At 38.5% G+C, this 22,511-nt stretch overlaps 1 protein-coding gene across 2 annotated transcripts in view; it reads right to left on the bottom strand.

Annotated features, from left to right (window-relative positions):
* Positions 1–22,511, bottom strand: part of clcn2c (chloride channel 2c) — a 186,199-nt gene that overhangs the window by 116,694 nt on the left and 46,994 nt on the right. For both annotated transcript variants that reach the window (XM_041802650.1, XM_041802658.1), the window contains exons 2-5: positions 20,114–20,245; positions 15,678–15,806; positions 11,878–12,011; positions 7,946–8,023 (exon numbers count right to left, since the gene is read on the bottom strand). In XM_041802650.1, coding sequence (XP_041658584.1) covers positions 7,946–8,023; positions 11,878–12,011; positions 15,678–15,806; positions 20,114–20,245 — 473 coding nt within the window. The remainder of the gene's footprint in view (positions 1–7,945; positions 8,024–11,877; positions 12,012–15,677; positions 15,807–20,113; positions 20,246–22,511) is intronic.

The raw sequence follows: 22,511 nt of genomic DNA, 5'->3' as shown, positions 1-22,511 counted from the left end.
AATGGCACCAGGAACTTGTGACATTTGATTATTAAAAATCAACTAAAAGTTTCAGTTTAGATTAGTGAAACTTCAACAGGAGACACTTTATTTGTGGAAAGTCAAGTGCAAATTGCAACCCAAAGTTTAGGAAATTAACATAATATAGCTGAGCTTTATGTTTTGAATTTAGTTGTGTGTGCTTGCAAAGATAGTAGATTAAACTAGTAAGATGACAGAGAGAACAGAACAGCTAACCTTTCACTCCTTTTAAACTGGATCCGGTTCATTTTGTCATCTGAATTCATTATGTTGGCTGTACAGTACAGCCTGCCATTAGTATGCAGCTCATCATAAAGGCTTCTGGGAGACCAGTATGGCTGTTAGCAAAGCAGCAAAAGTGACAAATAAGATATAAAGATATGAACAGATTACAAAATTGATAAAAAAAAATACATTTAATATCGGAAATATCTGTGTGGATTTAATCTTTAAAGACCCCGGAAAGTCATCCAAGGACCAGGCTTGCTTGAAAAGCTTCTGTAAGGGATTCAAAGGCATGGATAGCATCATTAGAAAGGCACTAGCTAGCTTCAAGAAGAACATAAATTAAGAGGCTACACTTTCACTCCTTATAGTTTAAAAGATATTTAACTTTAATAACCTGCGTCACACCGGGCTAAAAGCTTTAGTTCAGTATACCTATGTGGTTCACTATGTTTATAGGCTGTTTTACATTGTCATTAGTTAAAATCACGAGTTGGATAACCGTTTTAAAATCCAATGGAGACCCAAAACTTTTCAAAGTTGCTGTCTGTGTCATGCGTAATTTTAAAATTGGAACATACAGAGCATTTCCACTGAAAGAAAAATATAGACATACACTGATTGTATGAATCAGAGCAGATGCTGATACAGATTCAGACATCAGTTTATGCCCACATCATCGGCTGATGAAGTTTGTCAAAAAGGCTGATGTCAGCTGATACTGACGTTAATATGTAAACATGAGGATAGTAATATGAAAACCAGGAATCTGAAAAAATCTGCAATATAAATGTGTTAGCCTTTTTTCCCAGTAATAGAAAAATAAAAAAAATCAACCAGACAGCAAAAATGAGGAACCGACCTGAAGAATGGAGCATGCTGGGATTTACCTTCATTGCAGGGTCCTTCATGTAGCATGAAAGTTAAAAAAAGCAAGTTAATACTCTAGTTTGGGCTGAATAACTTCAGTTTGTATCATCAAGGGGACATATTTGACCCTTTTAAGACAAGTTTATATTGTTCTCAGAGGTCCCCAAAACATGCCTGTGAAGTTTGTTGCTGAAAAAAAAACTCCAGTACTGGATTTTTGCATGTCTAAAAAGCCCTCTGCTTCAGCCCTGCTCAAAACAAGCTGTTTCAGTGTCTGTCTTTAAATGGTAAGTGGCTGTCTGACTCCGCCCTTGACCACACCCCTGTCAGGAAATGGATGTGGCACTCCTGATGTTACAATGTTACAGACACTTTTATCCAAAGTTGTGGACCTGACTGGGATTCGAACCATCAATCTCCCAGACAACAGTCAGCAGGGTAACCCACTAGCTAGGAGAGGAGTGTTGAACTTTCTTCTAAGTGGGGAGGGCCAACCAAACCTGGGTGCTAACTCCCCATGTGATATCACGAGGGTAAAATCTGAGAACGGCTTGTTTTAGCACACATTTTCTGAAAGGGGGGGAGGGAATGGATTTTTCTGGTACTTGAGGGGATTGTGGACAGGCCAGGGGCACATATCTTTGTTAGGAAAGCCTGAAAAAGTGATTTTTGCATAATATGCCCCCTTTAAAAGATTTGCACTAACATTTGACAGATATCAGATTTACAACTCTCCTGTCTCCAATCATCAACAAAATCTTTGACACTACTCTGTCATTAATCCCCTGGCATGCATCAAGTGAGTCTTTATTTTAAATGATCAGAAGCTGTTTCTGCTGTTAAACCAGGAGTTTAGATTTCCATGTGGGTGTGTGTGTGTGTGTGAAGTTGTGTGTAGGTGTGTGTGGAGTGCTCATCCCTCTTTATGACTCTCTATCTAAACGCAGAGTGGAACAGAAAGCAGGTTTTAACAGCCCACAGGCTACATTAGCATACTGTACTTCAAACTCTGGAGAGAAAGGGAGGGAGAGAGACACTGCTGCAGGAGGACACTTCACACACACAAATACACACAAATTCAGCATTAATATGCAGTAAAATGCAGCACAACACACGAGGGACAGGGGAGGGTGGGAAAATGACAGAGTTACGAGGAAACAATGTAAATGATGAAGAGGAGGAGGATGAAGAGCATGATGAAAATGAAGATAACAGAAGAGAGATAAAAAGTCAACAGTTAGTAGGAAATTCTAAAAACGACTTTAGACGGGAAAATGGAAAAAAAATCAGGAAAGAGTGACTTTTTGACACCTTATAAAACTTAAAGAACATTCACAGGTTCTTAATTCATAATGAATGCAAACAAGCAAAACAGCAACAAAAAACACTTTTCCAGATATTTCTACCACATGACATTAACTCAAGAAAATAAAACTCTTATTTTTTCTGAAAAAGATATCAGTGGGTGTCATGGATGAACTAGTGTTAAAGGCAAGATTCAGATGTTTGGGTATAAGTTGCACCATCAGAAGTTAAATTTGGCAAATTTGTCAGTACGCCAGAGCTGGCTCAGTTAACACCATTACAAATGGCAAAAACAAATACTTTGTTTCAAAAAACAAGTTCAGGTTTCACCTTTTGTAGCCAAACCGGTGACTACAGCTGTCTTTACATGCAAAAACTTCCTTGTTTGTGACGTAAACTACTAAAAGACCCTGTAAAGTGAAAATTAATCTGTATTTAGGTTTATTGTATGACAGGGAACTGTGTTATGAACCCCTAAATCAAACCTCAGTCAAATAAATCTGTAGACCACTGTTGCTGACAGATACACCTCACAATGAACAAAAACAGCATTTAACTGACTGATAACTTACAATAAAGGCAGTGACATCAGCTAACAACAGACTGGACTGAGATGAACTGCTCAGTGATTTATATTGTAATGTTAGAGGGGCGGGGGTCATTCCCTACCGTGGGCTCATCATGACATCAAGAGCCCACATATTAGTCCTGTCCAAATGAAATCAAGTCAGGAAAGGGAGAGTCTAACTCCAGAATTCAGTCACATGTAGATCTCAGTGTTTTCACATGTTTACAGCAACCATTTCACTTTACAGGGTCTTTAAAAGCATTTTGGGATTTTTGCCACTTTTAACAGTTTTTCTCCTTCAGCAAATGAACAAAAAACACTGGTTTTGGTACCAGTTAAGCTCAGTGGGTAGAGTAGGTGCCCATATGCAGAGGTTATAGTCCTCACTGGTCATGGGATTCCTGGTCATTACAGCTTGGTGCAGGTCTTTCCCTCGCTCTATATCCCCATATTTCCTTTCTCTCTTTGGCTGTCCTAGCTAGATAAAGGCCAAAAGCCCCAAAATAACCTAAAAACAAACAGAAAAACAGTAGTTTACTATTTAGTAAATACAGCCGATTTTAAGACTCCTCATTTCAAAAGAAGTCATGAGCAGCAAAGGTTGGTGGAGCTGGACAGAGATGAGCGGAGCTGAGCTGTGCAGACTCAACTTGGAAATGTATAGTGGGGCGACACAGTTATGGAAGCCAGGGAATTGGTGCTGGAATTACGCATTGCCAAGGGGGAGCTGTAGGGACGGAGCGTGGAAGCGATGTCAGAAAAAAATCTTGGTCCATTGCAAGTAAGTAGCAAAAAACATATGAGTAACAGTAGCAGCATGGCAGCTGCAAAGAGCAGTTTTACTTCTTGATGGCTGTTTTTGACTGAGTGTGTATTTTGGCTGCTGTGCATGTCAGCTTCAGCTCCTGGCATCGCGGCTTTCATACACGTGTGGACAAAAATGTTGGTACTCTTCTGTTCAAGAGAGAAAAACCCACAATGGTCACTGAAACAACTTGAAACTGACAAAAGTAACAAGAAATAAAAATGTACTGAAACATAACTAATGAAAATCAGACATGGCTTCTAAATTCTGGTTCAACAGAATCATTGTAAAAAACAAACTAATGAACTGGCCTGGACGAACATACTGGTCTCCTTGACCTAATATTTTGTTGCATAACCTTTTGAGGCAATCACTTCAATCAAGCAACTTTTGTAACTCTCAGTGAGCTCTATTTGAGTGTAATGTCTTCGTACTCTCTCTACCTCAGGTCAACACAAGAATGGGTCGTTCTAATGTTTCACTCTTATTTTGGATGCATCACAGAATCAAAAGATCAGTTTGGCCATTATAGCTGACTTCATAACAGTGTATATAAGTATAAGGGTGTATTATATAGGCAGCATTGGGACTCTGGGGCCCTGGCACCAGCTGAAGTCTCTGTCTCACTGCCCCTCTGTACTTTCTTCAACCCCCCCCCCCATGAGAGGTGCTCACATCTTCAGAGAAAGGAGAGATGAGAGTCAAGATTTTCTCTGCTCCCCCTCCCTCAACTTCTCTACCTCCTATCCCAACGGACAGAGAAGATGTAAAGGAAGGAAGAGCAGGAGCAGAAGGAGGAGATGGAGTAGGAAATGATTTGCTTTCCTTCCATCTTTTTCATCCTCATTCGTCATCTCTCTCTTCCTGTCCTTTAATGAAGCTTCCATTTGTATCCTGCTGCATTTGTCTCTGGGCAAAGTTAGCTCTGAAGATGAAAAGATCTTTTGTAGACAGATGACAAATTGATTAAACATTTCTAATATTAGTGTTATTTTTCACTGCTATTTGGTTTTACACATATTGGACAAAAATATAAGAGGACAGATGTTAGAAAATGTGTGGACTTTTTCTCCAATTTTTGAGCTTTTAAATGAAAGGTGGTCAAATAGAGCCCCACTTAAAAAGAAATGCCTTCAGGAGTTGAATGCAAAAGCCAAGCCAAAACAACCTAATTATAATAATGCAGCATCAGACTGCAGCCCAACTGTCTGCAAAAACTAAGCTGACAGACCAGACTGGTTAATGTACACATTGGATGGGGTATGTCTCACAGCCATCTGGGTAACCACGCATAGATTGTGTTGGGGAACGGCAGAACCTCTGAAAAAACTCATGAAGGGTAAAACATCTACTCTGTGTCTTGGAACATCTATGTTTGGACATGACCTGTCCTGGGGGAAAAAGGGGGGCACCTGGACTGGAGTTTTATGGCCCCTTGGGACAAGAATCTGAAATGTATAACCTTTTTTTAGTTAGTTTTATAACCTGTTTTGCAACCTGTTTTGTAAGCAGTTTTGTAATCTAATTGCATGCTGATGGCTGTAAAAGAGGACTGGACAAAATGTACACTGCATATTCTGCCATGGCCCATTTAAGGCATGGTTGTTGTGCCCATCTGCAGGTGTGAATAAAACCCAGAGAATTTCTTCTGCTGATTGTTGTCAGTGTCTAAATGTTCTTGTATTTTAGAAATATCCACAAAATTATGCAAAAACACCTGCAATACTAGTTAATTCCTTTGAAGGGCAGCACAAAAAAAAAAAAAAAATTTGAACTGCAATTAATCGCTGAATTTTGATAGTAGATTGTAGGGCTGTGTATTAGCAAGATTCTGGCGATACGATATGTATTGCAATACAGGGGTGCTAATAGCGATATGCTGCGACACTATGAGCAAGGACCATATATTGTGATATTTTTCAATAGTATACACATACATCTATAAAATATAACTACTATGTAATTTAAAGTGAATAAATATATAATATATCAGAACAGAATGAAGATTTTAACAAAAAAATATAGTCCTGCATCATCTAGCATTTTAACTATCTTTGTGCAATCTGAAGATGAGGATCATCCTCATTTGCTGTAATGAATTAAAGTGCTTGCAGAGCCTTTGAAAGAAAATAGAAAAAATATACCAACATAAAGTAAACGTACTCCAAACTATATTTCATGTTACATCAGTTTGTATATCACTTAATGTCAAGGTTTTTGTGGAGGATGATTATGGGAGACAAGCTGGTCCTCATCTCAAGCTTTTAGGACTGGTGGACTGTGTTGTGGGGAAATCATGACCATACAGGCTACAGTGTTTTCATCGTATTACGGAGGCCGTCATTCTTAACAACACTAAGACAGCGTAGGTCCTTACAAATAAAACAAAGTATTTACTGTATGATTGCATGAGTAGAGACAAGCAGTATCTTCAACAGGCTCCTTCACATTAGCCGTTAGCTGCAATGTTATCGCTATGATGTCTAGCTTGATTCATCTTGTCTGAGTATTTCACTCTGGTATGACATATTTTGCAAACGACGACTCCTGTTTAAGTCTGTACTGCCTTTAAACTTTTGGAAGCCAAAATAAGTCCATGCATCCGCTACGAATGCGGCAGAATCGCTCTGCTGGGTAGAAACGAGCGACCAGCTCATTTAGGCCAGTAGACTCACATGATCACTGTCTGAACAGAGGAGAAGAGGGAAGAGTCTAATGCCTGCTGCCAACTAGTGGCCGGAGGTTGAAATTACATCACAAAACTACAGCACCAACAAAGTAAATTATTGATTAATAAAATATTGATACAGCATTTTAAAATCTCACAACAGTATTGCACCATGAAATATTTTACTGTATCAATATTTTCTAACATCCCTAGTAGATTGGGATGAACTGCTTATATAATCACATGTCCCATATTGGCAATATAAAGCAAATCTTGCCAGTGTCTTCATTTGGGAATTGAATGAATGCAAAGAAATATTTTTAATATCATGACTTTTGGATTTGCTTAGTTAAGTGCTGCACTGGTCTGCCATTGTTCTGTGAAACCAGACAGCTTTCAAGTTCTCTCAAACAAGGTGTTTTAATTATTTTAAGAAATATGCCTGGGCGCATGCACACAATCGATGACTCTCTAAAGTCCAGTGATCCCTGATTAATGTGACTGCATTTACAATTTACAGGAGTTCCAGTTTAGTTATTTTCTCTGTGTAAGTAACACAGTTAAAGTTAACAAAAAATCCATGGGATTTTCTCAACAAACTGTTCTTTGTTATGTTTTTACATTGCACGTTGTACTGTCTTAAGCTAAGTGTACTTTAATGCCTGTTTGGGAAAAAAACTATATTTTGAAAGTCCTCTGAATTGTGATGTGTAATGGAATGAGCCAATCAGGAGCCAAGCTGACTGAAGAAAGAGGCGGGCCAAACACAGTCATGGCAAGGATAGTAAATATAAAAGAGGACGGATAATCGTGGATATACAAAGAAGATAACAGTGTCAACAGCATTTATACATATAGTGTGTATTATACATATACATTTATATAGTGTTTATACAATGTGTCCTGTAAAACATACCAAAAGACTGACAAGGACAGAAGCTGGATCAAAACTGCTACCGCTAACGATGTAGCAAGTAGCTAACAGCAAGACATTTTTCCTTGTTTAAGTTGGTTTTAACTCGTTTAGTGGTGTCTGACCAAGCAAGAATTTAAGTTTCTAGAGTGGAGACACTAGTTTTTGGTGAATGGATCTGTTTGTGTGTGGTTTGCTGTGTTGGTGATGTTGTTGTACACTAAACACTTTCAGAACAGAACTATTAATCTGTCATTATTTGTTACGTGTGTGTGGTCTGTCACAGTTTAAAAACTGGTACATAGATGGTGTACAAATGAGTTCTGGCCTTAAAAAAGGGAGATTTAGAAGCATTGAGTTCCAGATTTTAAACATGAAGAGGTAAAGCACAAGAATGGTTTTTGTATGTGGTATAGGAAGTGCACAGCAACAATGAAACAAGACGGAAAATAACAAATGGATAAAGATTGAGTTATGTCCGAAACCTCAGTGAACAGCGTGACATCAGTCTTAAGAGACAAACAAGAACAATTCATGGGATAAATGTCAATGACATGAGGAAAGACTAACCTCATAGATCCCTCCGAACAGAGACATGAACTTGCTGAGAAGAGCAGCACACAAACTGGCAATGTGAACGAACGGACCCTGGCAGGAAGAGAGGAAAAACAGGTGCAAATGTTACAAGTCAAGAAGCAATGCAGCCCCCTGCTGTGCGTCTCACACCAGACGGCACATTAAAACTCTCTGAAAACACATCAACATCAGACACATCTGCAGTGAATATTAAAATTCTGTGGAGGAAGTTCAAAGTGAAACTAACAGGATTAAAAGTGAGAGCGTCACATCAGAAAAAGTGATGCTTAAGTTAAAGAAGGCTTGCGCTGAATCAGAACTGTGGCTGCCTCTGCTACCAACAAGGCCTGAGGCTTGTGCTGGTGTGGGGGTAAGTGTGTGTATTAGGAAGAAATATATTTCCCTGCGAGTATGTCTTCAGGCTAGACAGTCTTCTGGGGTGATGCCATACTTACCTGAGTCTGTTTTTGCTGAAAAACACCAGGTATATTGTAGTGTGGATGACTGGTTCATCCACAAATGCACAGAAACAAGTCCACAAGACATAAACAACATCTGCACAGCAGGAGGAGGGGATCCAAAAACCTCCAGAAAAAAACATTCCTCTACCTCTCCCTGGGTTTAAAGAAGAGGTCTCAAACTACTTTCTTTATCCTTTATTACTGCAGATTTCACAGCCCTGCATTTGACCTGATCCTGAGCATATGAGCCCATCATGTGCCATTCATGAATCATGTTTAATTCATGCAGAGGGATGCTGGGAATTCATAGTTTTCACTGGCTGTCACACATTTATAGAACTGGCTACCTTGCTGGCAAGAAAGGCTTCTTACTGCTGAACACTGCAGAGAAGCTGATGACTTCAAATGCCATCTATGTCTTTTTTAAATTAGTGACTACCGCTTACTTAGATGGATTAACAGATGAGGAGGCAAATCCGGGTTTTGCATATACAGAACTCCATAAGGAAAATTGAAAAATACACAAATAGCAGGCAGAAAGGAGAAAATAGAAGATTAAAAGCCTTTGTCCATTGTTAGCATTTTGACAAATTTTCAATATAGCCCTACATTTTCAGAGCTCAACACTGGGCCTGTTCTCAAAAAAATCCATTTGGCAATATACTGTTGTGTACTCCTTGCTGATACACGCATCCATACAGATGTTACAGAATCATTTTGGGAGCAAATGTTGTGATGCCAGTTATGCTTTGTGGAGGATGCAGTTGAGAAAAAAGCCAACTGTCTTCAGCAGTTGCTGAACCACAAGGGGCAGCATCTGCTACATACCTAAGATCAAAAAAACGTCATGCTGAAAAAGTCTATGGACTGTGGACAACATGGAAAGAAAAAAGACTGGGATGTTTCAGTTTCTTCAAAAACCAGAAAGTCAGGGGTTAGACATGAGTCATGTAATATGCGAGATGTGCAAAAACAAGGTGAAACCCTGCAGCAACACCAATCTTCCTCTACAAATGACAGAGCACCAGGCTAGTTAGCAACAAAAGCTAGACTCACTACACCGGCACTGAACAATGCTACAAAGTCATAATTTCCCTCAACTTCTAAACAGCAACAAGCAGCACTTTAATGCTTTATTTGTAAAGACGTGAGCTGTCCAGTGTAGCTGACAGAAATGGCTTCAAGCAGCTGTTTACTGAGTGTGAGTCACACTGTTTAAATCTGAAACTGCTGTGCCAATGTTGAGTGCAGATGTAAAGGAAAAAAGACATACTTTTAAATACAAGTGGAATTATAGCAGTGGTACTCAACCTTGCTCTTAACGAGAGCCAAATTGCTGAAAAACTGCTTTTGTAGGAGCCACAGTTCTATCACAACAGGTGATCTGCATGTGTGAAGGCTTGTTGATAAAGACCCATGGCACAGTGAGGATCATTCAATATGGATGCAGTAGAGCATCGGAAATGATTAAAATGGAGGCATAAGAAATATCTGTTTCAACCCTTAGAGGTCCAGGGGTTATTTTGCCATTTTGTTAAAACTTTTCTTTTAACAATATAAACCACTCAGACAATGTATACCAAGCTCATATTTGGTATCATTTTCTTGGCACCACAAAATGAAAACTATTTATTTTTTAAGTTGAATTTACTGTATTACATATAGGAACTCCAAAATACGCAATCCCCTAAAAACTAGATTTTTGAAAAAAGTTATTTTAAACAATATACTGTCATTTTTAAAAGAAATTACAAAGTGCTGAAATTATGGGAAAAAAATACCAATGTCAGACCTGCAGAGTATGATCAAAAGGGCCCTAGGAGTAAAATAATATTTTATATCAAATTTAAATGATCATATTTCCTGTTTTTCTTGGCCTATTGACATCAAACAAAGATGGAAAGAAAGCTTAAAAATCTCACTTTACACACTAAGTGATTACAATACAAAATGTGGCTCTGTTTTTATGCTATCATGTAACAAAAATATTGGGTTATGAAATCACGCCAGCGTGATCGTGGACACCAAAGGGTTTACATGAAGCAACACACAAGGTGAACTTATTGGAGAGTTACACAACCAGCTGACTTGTCTTTTTTCTCTTTATCTTTCTTGCATATTCCTGCTACTTCTTGCACGCATATAATGGTAATAATAAGCGCTGACAAAATAACCCTTTAATGTCGATTAATTACTTACACAAACAACACAATATATTTTATCAAACATTTATTTTAATGATGGGGGAAAGTTCATATTTTAATTGTGTGGGGGTTTGAATATCTTCGAACATTATGTTGTCATGTTTGGAATTCATTCAAAGTTGTTTTTCTTGGGAGGAAGTAGCATGATTTTTGTAACATTGGCTATGGACACAGGTCTTAATGCTATGAGAAGTACTTCTATTTATAACCTGCAGAGACAGTGGAAATAGTTCCACTGTCTCTGCAGGTTATAATAGACAAAAACACTGAACAGAGTTCTCCTAATACTGCTACCATACTGCCCCCAAACACTGACTAAAAGTGACAGGTCACAGTTATCTTTTGTTGGGAACACTAACTAGCTCAATAAGTGTGCTTGCAGTTGCCTATGCTGTAATGATGAAGAATTTCTATACTTTAACAACCCAAATCACAGGGTTATTGACTGAGCCACATAAAATACATAATGCTGTCTCTACATATGTAGAATTTCATCCTGGTGGCAGTGTAAATATCATTAAATATGAGAAAAACAATTTTCATAGTAAACTTCCGTCTAGGGCTTTTCCATCCTAAGCAATGTAAATAGTATCTCAGATGCTGTGTAACGGTCCAAAGAGAGAAAAAACTCAATTCTAAGTTAATATCTTTGCTTTTCTGTTGTTTTATTTGTGAAATAAATATGCTGTGTTGAAGAGAGGGAAAATTAAAAAGCCTATGCCACAGCTCCACATTGTGGCCAATAATAGCTGCCTCTTTCCTAAATTCTTTTTGCCATCCAGGCATCTATGCCAGTCAGATAACTTAAAGCTATGAATAGAAATCTATGTGAGTCAGAGATGGGTATATTTCCGTGTATTCTAGCGTTTTATTCACTGATACAGGCATGATACAGCTCCTGTGAGTTTCTCTCACCTGCTCCAGCAGCGTCTCTTTGACCTGCATCAGTGACTGATAATGATCCGTGCTGGAGCAGCAGACAGCTGGTATACTAATAGGGAAGGTTTGTTTTGGATGCTGTGTTAGCTGGCATTCAAACCTGATGACAGCTCTGTGCCAGCCAAGACTGTATTTGATCACAAACAGAGATTCAATGTTGTGAATCAAACTGTGTTAGCAAACAACATGACCAATGTGGGTCAGCTTTTGACTTTGGCTGGCTTTGCTAACATGAAGCAGCAAAGTTGAAAATCTATTCAGCCTTACAAAGTCAGTATGACTGAGATGGGGATTTCATGTGAGTATGTTATGAATGTGTTACCTCTTTGCCCAGAGGCATGCCACTGCCCAGGGCGCAGGTGAGTCCGATGACTTTGGCCACAAAAGTTTTGAAGGTGAGGTATTCCTTCAGCACAACTCCTCTCAGGATGGTCTTCATCTCTGGGATGCCTGAACCTGTAGGGAGCAGGGCAGACGTTAACAGCTGTTATCTTATGAAGTCTGAGTGTGTTCACGTAAAGGTCAGTTGCTCTTAAAGTTGACAAATGCTCATCAATAAGCCATAGTCCCATGGCGGCTATGTTCCTGTGATGTCACACAGGCTCAGGGTGGGAAGCTCAAATTTTATCAGCATGACCTGAAAAACCTTTAGTGTGGAGTAAGGTAGATATGTCAGCCAGGGGGGTTTTGTTACATCTTCTTCTCCTACAGTTTAGTATGATGGAGAAGCCTGACCTGGTCAAGTCAGACTACTAACAGTCAACTATTGATAATGGAATCAGCTGGATGCTAATAATGGCTAAATGCATCAAAAACTTAAAATAAGACCACAGAAAGGTATGTCCCAAGTATAAAAAATTCAACTTGAAGCTGATGTTGTGGGTACAGTGGCCTCCTTCCACTATCCAATCTGGCAAATAATCAATACGTATAACACAAAGTGCAGTTTATTTCATTTATTTGTTAACTGATTGGAAAATTTTCCTCTGTGTCCCTGAGGTCTAGTTATGTTGGCAGAAGGCTAAGCTAGTAGGCCCAGGCATCCCTCTCCTCAGCAACTTTTTCCATCTTTTCTTGGGGGATTCCAAGGCGTTCCCAGGCCTGATGAGATATATAATCCCTCCAGTTATTCCTGAGTCTACCCTGGGGTCTATTTCTTGTTGGAAGACCTCCACAAAGAGACTATCAGGTGGCATCATAATCAGATGCCCGAACCACCTCAACTGACCCTTTTGAGACGAAGGAGCAGTAGCTCTACTTCCAGCTCCCTTCAGATGTCCAAGTTCCTCACCCTATCTCTGTGGCTGAGCCAGCCACCCTTCTGAGGAATCTCGTTTCAACCGCTTGAAGCCACGATCTTATTCTTTCTGTCATTACCCATAGATCATACCCATAGGTGAGGGTTGTAACAAAGATCGACAGGCAAATTGAGAGCTTTACCTTCCAGCTCACATACACAGTATTACCACATCAGTCTGTCACACTATCTGCAATATTGCTGATACCTGTCAGTCTTACGGTCCCTTCTACCCTCACTCATGAACTAGACCAATCCACCATTTTCCAGCAGAGAACCATGGCCTTAGACTCAGAGGAGCCGACCTTCATCCCGACTGCTTCGCACTTAGCTATAAACCTCCCCAGTGTGTGCTCAAGGTCCCTGGCTGAAGAGGCAAACAGAACCACATCCTCTGCAGAAAGCAGAGGTGAAATTTGGAGGTCACCAAACTGAAAACCCTAATCCCCCCCAATTGCACCTCAAGATCCTGTCCATGAAAATCACAAACGGAATCAAAGATAAGGGGCAGCCCTGGTGGAGGCCAACACTCACTGGGAACATGTCCACCATGTGCTCATTTTCTTTGAATACCAAATGAACTTGCACTCCAAATAGCACCCATTGGTGTCTTTGTCTTAAAATGAGAATTAGTCCAGTGCAAAGCAGACAGATTCCTTTTTTCTTTGGTCAATGCAATGCCCTTCTCTAGAAAATTTCTATATTCTGCATGCATGTGATAGTTAAAGACACATCAAGCAATCGTTAATAACCGGTAATTAATTTGAGTCTGTGGCTGACTGATTGTTCTCTTAACAGAAAACAATGTGAGAAAACCCTCTACCTAACATTTAACTTTGAGAAACAGTAATCCAGTGTGGTGAAGAGAGAAAGCGAAAAGAAGATGTGCCTCACTGATAGAAGGAGATAGCTCAGACTCTCAGGGGCACATCCATCTCTTTAATGTAGAGTGACGGTAAAGTCTCTTCTACACCTGCAGCACAGGTTACTTTAGGCAGCTGACGAAGGACTGTGCTGTGACTGACACTGACACTGTGTTCACACAAACCCAACCTGAATGCTTGAATCGTTAACACAGGTTTGGAGGATTCCTTTCCATAATTCCTCCAGAGGAGAGGCAAGGCAAGGCACTTTTCATAGCACCTTTCAGTAACAAGGCCATTCAAACAGCTTTACATAAGTCACGAATACATTTTGTCAAAGAGGGAGAATAAAAGTTACAGTATATTCCTAGAATTTGATACTTGTTCAATGCATTACCAGGACAATTATTGGGCCATGATCACTTGGAGACATTGAAATGTAGAACTATATGTCATCTGCATAGTCATGGACTTATATATATTAAAGAAAAGCCAACGTTAGCTCACTGCATCGTTTCATATCACAATATATCCCCAGCTTCTACAGTCACATGTCAGTGTGGCCTTGGACAAGACACTTAACTCCAATTTGCTCCCACTGCTGCATCAGTGAGATCTGTATTTGTAAAGTTGTTTATGAATGGGATTAGTAATTGCCATTCTGCATGGAAACCTTTTCATCAGTATATGAATGTCGAGTAAATTGGTGTGAATGGTTAAGTGTGACCTGTGGTATAAAAGCACGTCGAGCGGTCAGACAACTAGAAAGCACTTCACAAGCTGAAGTCCATTTACCAGCTGCCAAAGATAATAGGCCCTAGAATGGAGCCTTGGGGAACTCCAGAATGATTTTTGTCCTGCCACTGATGGGATGTGGAGAAATACAGTGTGTTTGGCAGGTGTTACACCAAAGCAGAGTTTACACACAGATATTTAGAGATCATTAAAATGCAAGGTTTCAATATCAGACCAATAATATGATACTATCTCCACTGAGGGAGTCAGTAAGACTGTTAATGTGTTCAAATAATATATAATGAAATTCTACCAATGGAGGAGTCAAATTTTACTTCTTGAGTATCTAAGGTTAGAGGTGTGATTACAGGATAATACTTTATTCTTGTACTTATTTTTTTTTTCAGAATCAGAATCAGCTTTATTAGTCAAGGCTTACACACCAAGGAACTTGACTCTGGTTAGCTTGTGTTAGATATGTTTTTCTAATCCATACAAGTCTGAGTGCATTGATGGTATGATTGCCAGATTTGCAAAGGGTGCAAAAATACTGACTAGACATGATCAGAAGTAAAAAAAAAAAAAAAAAAAAAAAAAAAAAAAATATATATATATATATATATATATATATATATACACACACACAAGGATGTGGGCAGATTGATATTTCATCAGAGTAATTCTGTGCCTGTTGAGTGGCCATTCGCACAACTCTGGGATTGTTGATTAGTCATCAGAGTACCTCCTTAACTGTTAAGTCATTATCAGAGTAACTCTGTGACTGTTCTGTGTCATCAGAGTCACAGCCTGTAGGAAGAAAATTTATCTGTGTTAAATTGTTATTGCATGCAGTAACCTGTAATGCCTACCGGAAGCTGATTCTGATTTTCTGTGCTATGACTTAAATATTAAACAGTGTTAGGTGTCCTTGCAGACTAAGGTATTTTTACACTCACTGGCCTATACCTAAGGAAGGGGTTTTTGTGTTTGTATTTATAAAGGCCTAAGTTAATGGCTTTCACATAGATAAAACACTATTATGGCTCATAGTTACTTTCTGATTACATGGTTTATTGCTGAATTATCTGCAAAACATCAGTTAAAGAACTGTACTCTGCTGTAATATGCATACAATCAGGCACCTTATTGTGATGCTATCAGTACCCATGTCGTGAATAGGTGGTTTATCTCAGTAATCTGTGTGTGTTCTGTTTGTGCTTGTCTTACCAACAGCCTGTGGGGCGAGAATCTGTGTGAAGCCGGCAGAGAAGGTGATGAGGACTACAGGGTAGGTGACCCAGGCCAGATACTGTAGAAACACGTTGCTGTCCAGACCCCCGTACATCCACTTCTGTGCTGTGGACACACACATAAAGATATACACATGAAACAAGAGAAAACAAGCACACCACATAAGAAACACATGAAAATGCAGAAAGAAAAGCAGTCTGGGCATTGTCTGCAAAGAAAAAACGCATATATACAGAGAAACACAGGGCCAAATACATCACATATTTTTCAAATAAAAGGCAAATATGTGTGGCTGTGTGTGTGTTTCTTCAAGACGGTGGTTTTTAAATGTTTTGGATCCAATTGGAAGACATAAACAACACCAGAAGTGAAAGTGTTACCTCTTCTGGGGAGCAACACAACTAAATAAAAAAACAACAAAAAAACAAAACAAAAAAAAAAAAAAAAAAAGAAGAGAAGACATAAACCCTAACTGGAACACAAACACAAAACATACAAGGAAAATAGATGTTTAGTAAGTGTTTGCATGTGGACTATGTGTATGTTAATTCAGCTTTTGCCATGGCATCAACAGTCTAAACTGCTACATCTGAGAACCCTCATTGAGTGAGTCCGAGATAAAAATAGACATGCAGTCCAAAATAAGAAAATCATAATTGTAAGATTTAGATTTTTAAATCCCAATCTAAAATCTGAGGGCCCACCAGAAGGCCAAAAGATTGTTTTTGTAACTATTCAATTAGTTATTAAATGACTGTTCATAAGTATATAGGCACCACATGGAAGACACTGACATTGAAAAAAAAATGAAACACTTTTTTTCACTTGTGAGAAAAACTCAGAAATCTCACTTTTTTTCTCACAAGTAAAAAAAAAAAAATTGCCTCTCAATTTGTTTTCTTTTAGTTGCCCTAATCCTCATCCATCATACCACATTATACAAACTAAAAAGTGACTCTCGCTTCTGAGGTTAAATCCACGTGGTTCACAGTCACACTGAGTGTTATATTTTAACCGTTTGGTTATTCACACACAGCTGCTGTAAGTTTCAGATAAGTGACATTTTTAGTTTACAGCTAGCGACTAACGTGTATTTCTGGATAAGCATTTTTGGCTAATTTTACCCCAAATTTAGGCTAACTGCATCTATTTAACAGAAGTTTGCATGTTTTTTTCAATAAATATATATCACAGATGGAAAGGAATTGCATGTCACTTTTTCCAGTTTTGTTCAGCCCTATTAAGCATCAATAAACAGTTTATGATACTCTTTACCAAAAACATTTTGAATTGCTCTTAAGATGTCACACATGCACATCAGGGTGAGCTCTTGTATAAGCCTTTAAAATAAATGACATCTTTTTTAGTTAGTAGTGGTGTAAAGATAAACTGATCTAAATCAGTTTACCCTTCTTAACATCAAAGGTCTGAGTGCACTGGTCTGTGGAGCCCTGGATCTGTAAAAATGTAGTGTGAATCAGTCTATTGACTGGCTTTAATGTTAGAGATTGGTTCACTGAGGTCCTGTTAGTTATTATAGATTGTTCTGCAATGCTTTGGCTCAGAGTCTTTCATCTTTTACCTGTAAATGAGAGTTATTTTAGCTGTAGGTCAGGGGTATCAAACTCAAGGCCTGGGGGCCAAATCTGGCCTGTGGAACAGTTAAATCCGACCTGCAAGATGATCTCAAATTTCTGTTATACTGTAACTGGCCCTTCAGTACGAGGTCTGCAGATTTCCTCAAGAAGAAAAATGTGAACTTATCCTTGACGATTTAAGATATCCTCGTTAAGTCACAAAATCCGAAAAAGTAAGGAGTAAAAATATCTAGATAAAAAGTCAGAAATGTGGGAAAAGAAAATAATTTGTGTTTTAAATTCATATTTTCAATTTTTCATCTCATAATTAGGACTCAAACTTAGGATTTTGATTTTTAATTTCATACTTTGAGCATTTCAACTCATTATTTTGACTTCTCATATAATATTTTGGGCTTTAAGATTCAAATTTTAAATTCAAAGTCAAATTTTGACCTTTTTAACCAATTATTTTGTAATTTATCTCATATATTCAACTCCAAACTTTGACTTATAACACCACAGTTTGACCTTTTAGACTCACAATTTAAAATTTTAAATCATATTTGGACTTTTAATTTCATGAATACAAATTTTATTTCATATTTTGACCTTTTAAACTAATGATTTTGACTTTCTTTCTACTATATTTACATTTAAAGAACATAATTTTTCATTTTCATGTTTTGACCTTTTTGTACATTTTTTGTACATTTTTTGTACATATAAAATTACTTTTCTCAGATTGTGAGCCTTTAACTTCTCTTAAAATGTCAAAATCATTCATCAGTGCTAAGTTTGTTATTTTTATATTTTATTACTGGTGAAATGAGGTTTACAGTTTCTGGTTAAAAGTTGACCCTGTTAGGCCCTCAGGTTTGACCTGAATCCAGAATCTGGCCTCTGCTGTGATTGAGTTTGACACCCCTGCCGTAGGTGCTTGCCAGGTAGCAGTATGTGTAGCACAAATCACCGCTGAAACGTCCTTCAGTCACAGAAATCAAGTCACATGGAATCAGTATGAAGGAAGAATAACCTTCGAAATATCTGCCTTTGGAGAAAAGCCACTAATTACCACAGCAGCACATAAGTCTCAACAGTTGGGACGGTGGAGCTAAAGTTTAGCTAAGTTACTAACACTAGCGTAAACACACCTGAATATTTAATAGTTTTCGTAGTTAAAACTCGGGAAAATCTTCTTTATCATAGAACCCACAGCCCGTTTTATCTCCAGGGTTTGACCCTTAATATGTTGTTCAGAATGATTGATTTGGTGACATAATCAATACGAACAGAAATGCTCTCTGTTTCAGTTAAACACAGAGTATTTTGCTGAGCTGCAGATAAATCCAAGAATAAAACAAACAAGAACGGTCAAATACAGAGCGAGAGGAGATAACGATGTCTGAGCATCATGTAGACTAAATATTCATGCCAAGAGGAGGTATGAAAGAAGAAAATTTATTATCTTTTTTAAAATAAAGCCTAATAAAGCGAAGTTACAAGTACAGATACTCATCTCCGCACTCCTACAATCAAATTGGTCTGAACTGAATCGATTCGGATCAGACCAAATCACATTTTGATGAACTGTCAGTGAAGCAAATCATAGCCTAGAACAGTGACATTCAAACCGAATCATCTTGAGAAGGAGAGACTCACACCCCTTTTTATTAGTAGTTGTAGTGTGTGTAAATTGTGTGTGTGATGGTTTTTAAAGTTCTTTACCCAATTAAATCCTTTAACAGAAACTGAGAGACTCTCTTCTCCTTTGAGAGTCCAGTAATCAATGCACTCAAACACATGCACACCCACATACCACACAAATGCACGCAACAGTAAGAGGCATCTATTTGAATTAAAGCTCTAAGTACTTCTCTCTGACCTTCATTAGACATCCACTTTGATTATACCTTCATCTGACGTCTCCTCTCTTACGTTACCACACATAAAGTTTGTTGGTAGATATCTTTTGCCCTCCTCATCTGACTCTCATGCACTCTTGTTCATCAACCCTGTCTTAACCATTTTTATTTCCTCTTTCAGACACATTTTTCCTTCCTCCCCTAAATGCGTGTTTCCAGTGACGAGAGACAGTGCATTACTATCCTCTGCACTGGTTTTCAATGTTTGTCCCTCAGGCTTTTACCTCAGCATTTGTCTCTTTCTGTAAGCTCATCTCAGCACAAAACATCACATTTAATTACAGCATTATGTGGATGTGTTGTATGTTAAAAGAGCTTAGCAATCATCCAGAGTGTTGAAGTTGTGCGGCTCCTCTTTTCCTCTGGCTATTTTGGTACTGTAGGTGAGAGCTGGAGAGTTGTTAGTTCTCCTGACTGCAGATGTCAGGTCTGTTTTGACTGGTATGTATAAAACTAGTCTTGCCAGTAAGTATAAGAAAGTCAAAGCATCTGACACATCCAGAAATATTGCCTCTACCCAACCAGTGGTTTAATTAGCTTTGCGCACCAGAGGCTGGAGTCTGTCTGATGAATTTACTCCAGGGAGTGGCACCAAAACAATTCTCACAAAACTTTCTTTGAGACAAGAGATAAAGTCTCAAAGTTTCATATAAAGGCAGAAGTTTTAATTTGTAACCATGAATGTCTTTGAATGTCCAATTTTCATTTAAAACAAGTGATCACATTATGTTGATGACATGTTATGTCATATTTTTCCTGTGCTTTGAGATCTATCTATCTATCTATCTATCTATCTATCTATCTATCTATCTATCTATCTAATAAAATATCAATTCTTAGACTCTTAAATCACATTTGTTTTACTCATTTTTTTAGGTACGAGCCAAATCCCCCACCCCTCCCCCCTCACCTTGTAGACAGATGGCGATGCAGAAGTCCACCACCCAGCTGACCAGGGCCATGAGGAGTCCCAGCAGGATGAGGAAGATCCAGTCCTCCCCAACCCGCGAGATCAGGAACTTCTGACAGCGAACCGTGCAGACTACAGGGATGGAAGGAACACAACAGAACATGTCAGGGACTACAAGAGCACACACAAAGACTACACTTCCCAGGCACTGACACTGAGGCTTGGATAATGGATGATTCTTTAGAGATCTCACACAATGCAATAACAACTGTGTGAAAATGGACCACTACATTACTGGAAAAATCTATTTTATGGATCAGTTCTATTCTGACTATTGCCAATTGAAAGCAGAAGCTTATCTTTGAGGGTTTTATTTGACCTAAGTTTTAGTTCATAGGATGAGATATCTTTTATTATGATTAGTTGTTGGGGATTTTTTAACTGCCTTAAGAGGCAGGTTTTGTAAACCAGCTATTAAACCACTCACTATATTCCTAACAATAAGTAAGAGTTATACTATATTTCACTTCCTGAAAACATCCTGTAGTAAATTAATGTCTTAATTGGTATTTGGGGGATATGACACCAGTGATGTGCTGCTTTCAACATGATTCAATAGAATTTTATCAGGTTCAACAATGTAGTTAAAGGAGAGGAAAAGCATCTCAGTAGTGGTATATTTCAGGAAGGACAAGTGGTACTTCAGTTACTACATACTGTTATGTTACCTGAATACTTCTTTGTCAGTCAGCAGCTATCATAGAGACAACTGTGCCAGAGGAAAAAAACTGAATGAGTATTTAGAGCAGTGATCATCAACTGGAGGCCCCCCACAGCTCCCCATCCAGCCCCAAAAGATTACTAAATTCTGATAATATAAGGAGGTTAAAAAATGTTGTTTTTTAAAAATAGAAATCCAATAGTTGGACATTAAAAGCAACTAAGATGCATGATAAACACATAATTATTAGTCCAGGCCAGGGCTTGACATTTACACCCGCCAACTAGCCAAATGCGGGTTGATTTCGGCCGTGGCGGGTTGCAGCGTGACTCTAGCCACGATGGCGTGTTGAATTTATCAGTGTCACAACTTATGCTTCACTCTTAAAGTGCTTGTCTGTTAGCCCTTATGATTTAGGCTTGTTACAGAGAGGCCGTTCGGCACATAAAAGCTCAAATTTCCCTCCAATATAACAGAAAAGTGGCTGGTCTCTTCATCCATTCATGCGTTTTTACGCAGCGCCAAGGGCTTTGATGCTGTATAATACACATAAACGCGACACTCACAGACATATATGGACACACACTCACACTGATGTGTTGGTTAGAGTGAAGGCTTCTGTCTGTTTAGGGAAAATGTTTCAGTATTTGCAGGATAAACTCAGACCTGAACTTTCTCCTTCTGCTTTAAAGCGCCTCTCCATCCATGGAGGATCAGCGCGCCAGCGCCGTTTATGTGTATGTGTGTGTGTGCTCTAGCTATGTGTCTCTGTCGCTCGTGCGAGCCAGGGTGGGCGGAGTGTCTAAATATTGTTTAATTAATACTCCATCTATATTCTTTGTTTTTTGAGGGCAATCTAAGTGATAAAAACCTCCGCAAAGGTGCGCATACTTTAAATGTTATTGAAACTTTTGTTTTTTTGTTTTTTTAAGATTTATTTTAGGGCATTTTTGTGCCTTTATTAGATAGAGGAGGAAACAGGGTCAAGGGTGGGGGAGAGACATGCGGTAAAGGGTTTCAGGCCGGATTCGAGCTTGGGCCGCCTGCGTACATGGGGAGTGCCTTTAACCACTAGGCCACCTGCTCCCCATGTTATTGAAACTTTAAATGTTTGTATATTCAGGGTTAATGATAAATTTGCCATAAATCGATAATTAACGGTTATAAAAGACTAAATCAGTTCACTGAGGCAGTGAGAAACAGGCAAAAGGAGCAACAAAGTTAATATCAAGCCCTGGTCCAGTCCTACATAAAACTGCACTTTTCTGTATCAACTTTCCACTTTAGGCTCTTGTAGAGTACAGTTTTCCACGAGAATCAAGACAAAAGACCTGTTTCCCACACATGTTTTTCAGCAATCAGGAGTCAAGCAAATTAGCCTAAAACCAGATAAAACAGCAGCCCCAAAAACATGGAGCTACATTTTAATTGTAGCATGGGTAATAGAGTCTGATCTCATTGTTAATGCCAAAAAATTACTTACACTGAGGAAGAAAATAAAAATTCCTATCCAATAATATAAATTGATGAAATTAAAGTATGTTATTTTGGATTATTCAAAAGTCCGGCTTACAAAGAGTTTGCTAAGAAAAAAGCTGGCTTGTACAAATGTAGTTGATGACCTTGGATTTAGAATAACTGGTATATTATTCATTTTTACATTATTTTTTAATTCAC

Source organism: Cheilinus undulatus, linkage group 2 (assembly GCF_018320785.1).
Source record: "Cheilinus undulatus linkage group 2, ASM1832078v1, whole genome shotgun sequence".
NCBI lineage: Eukaryota > Metazoa > Chordata > Actinopteri > Labriformes > Labridae > Cheilinus > Cheilinus undulatus.
This window is presented reverse-complemented; position numbering and strand designations above follow the sequence as displayed.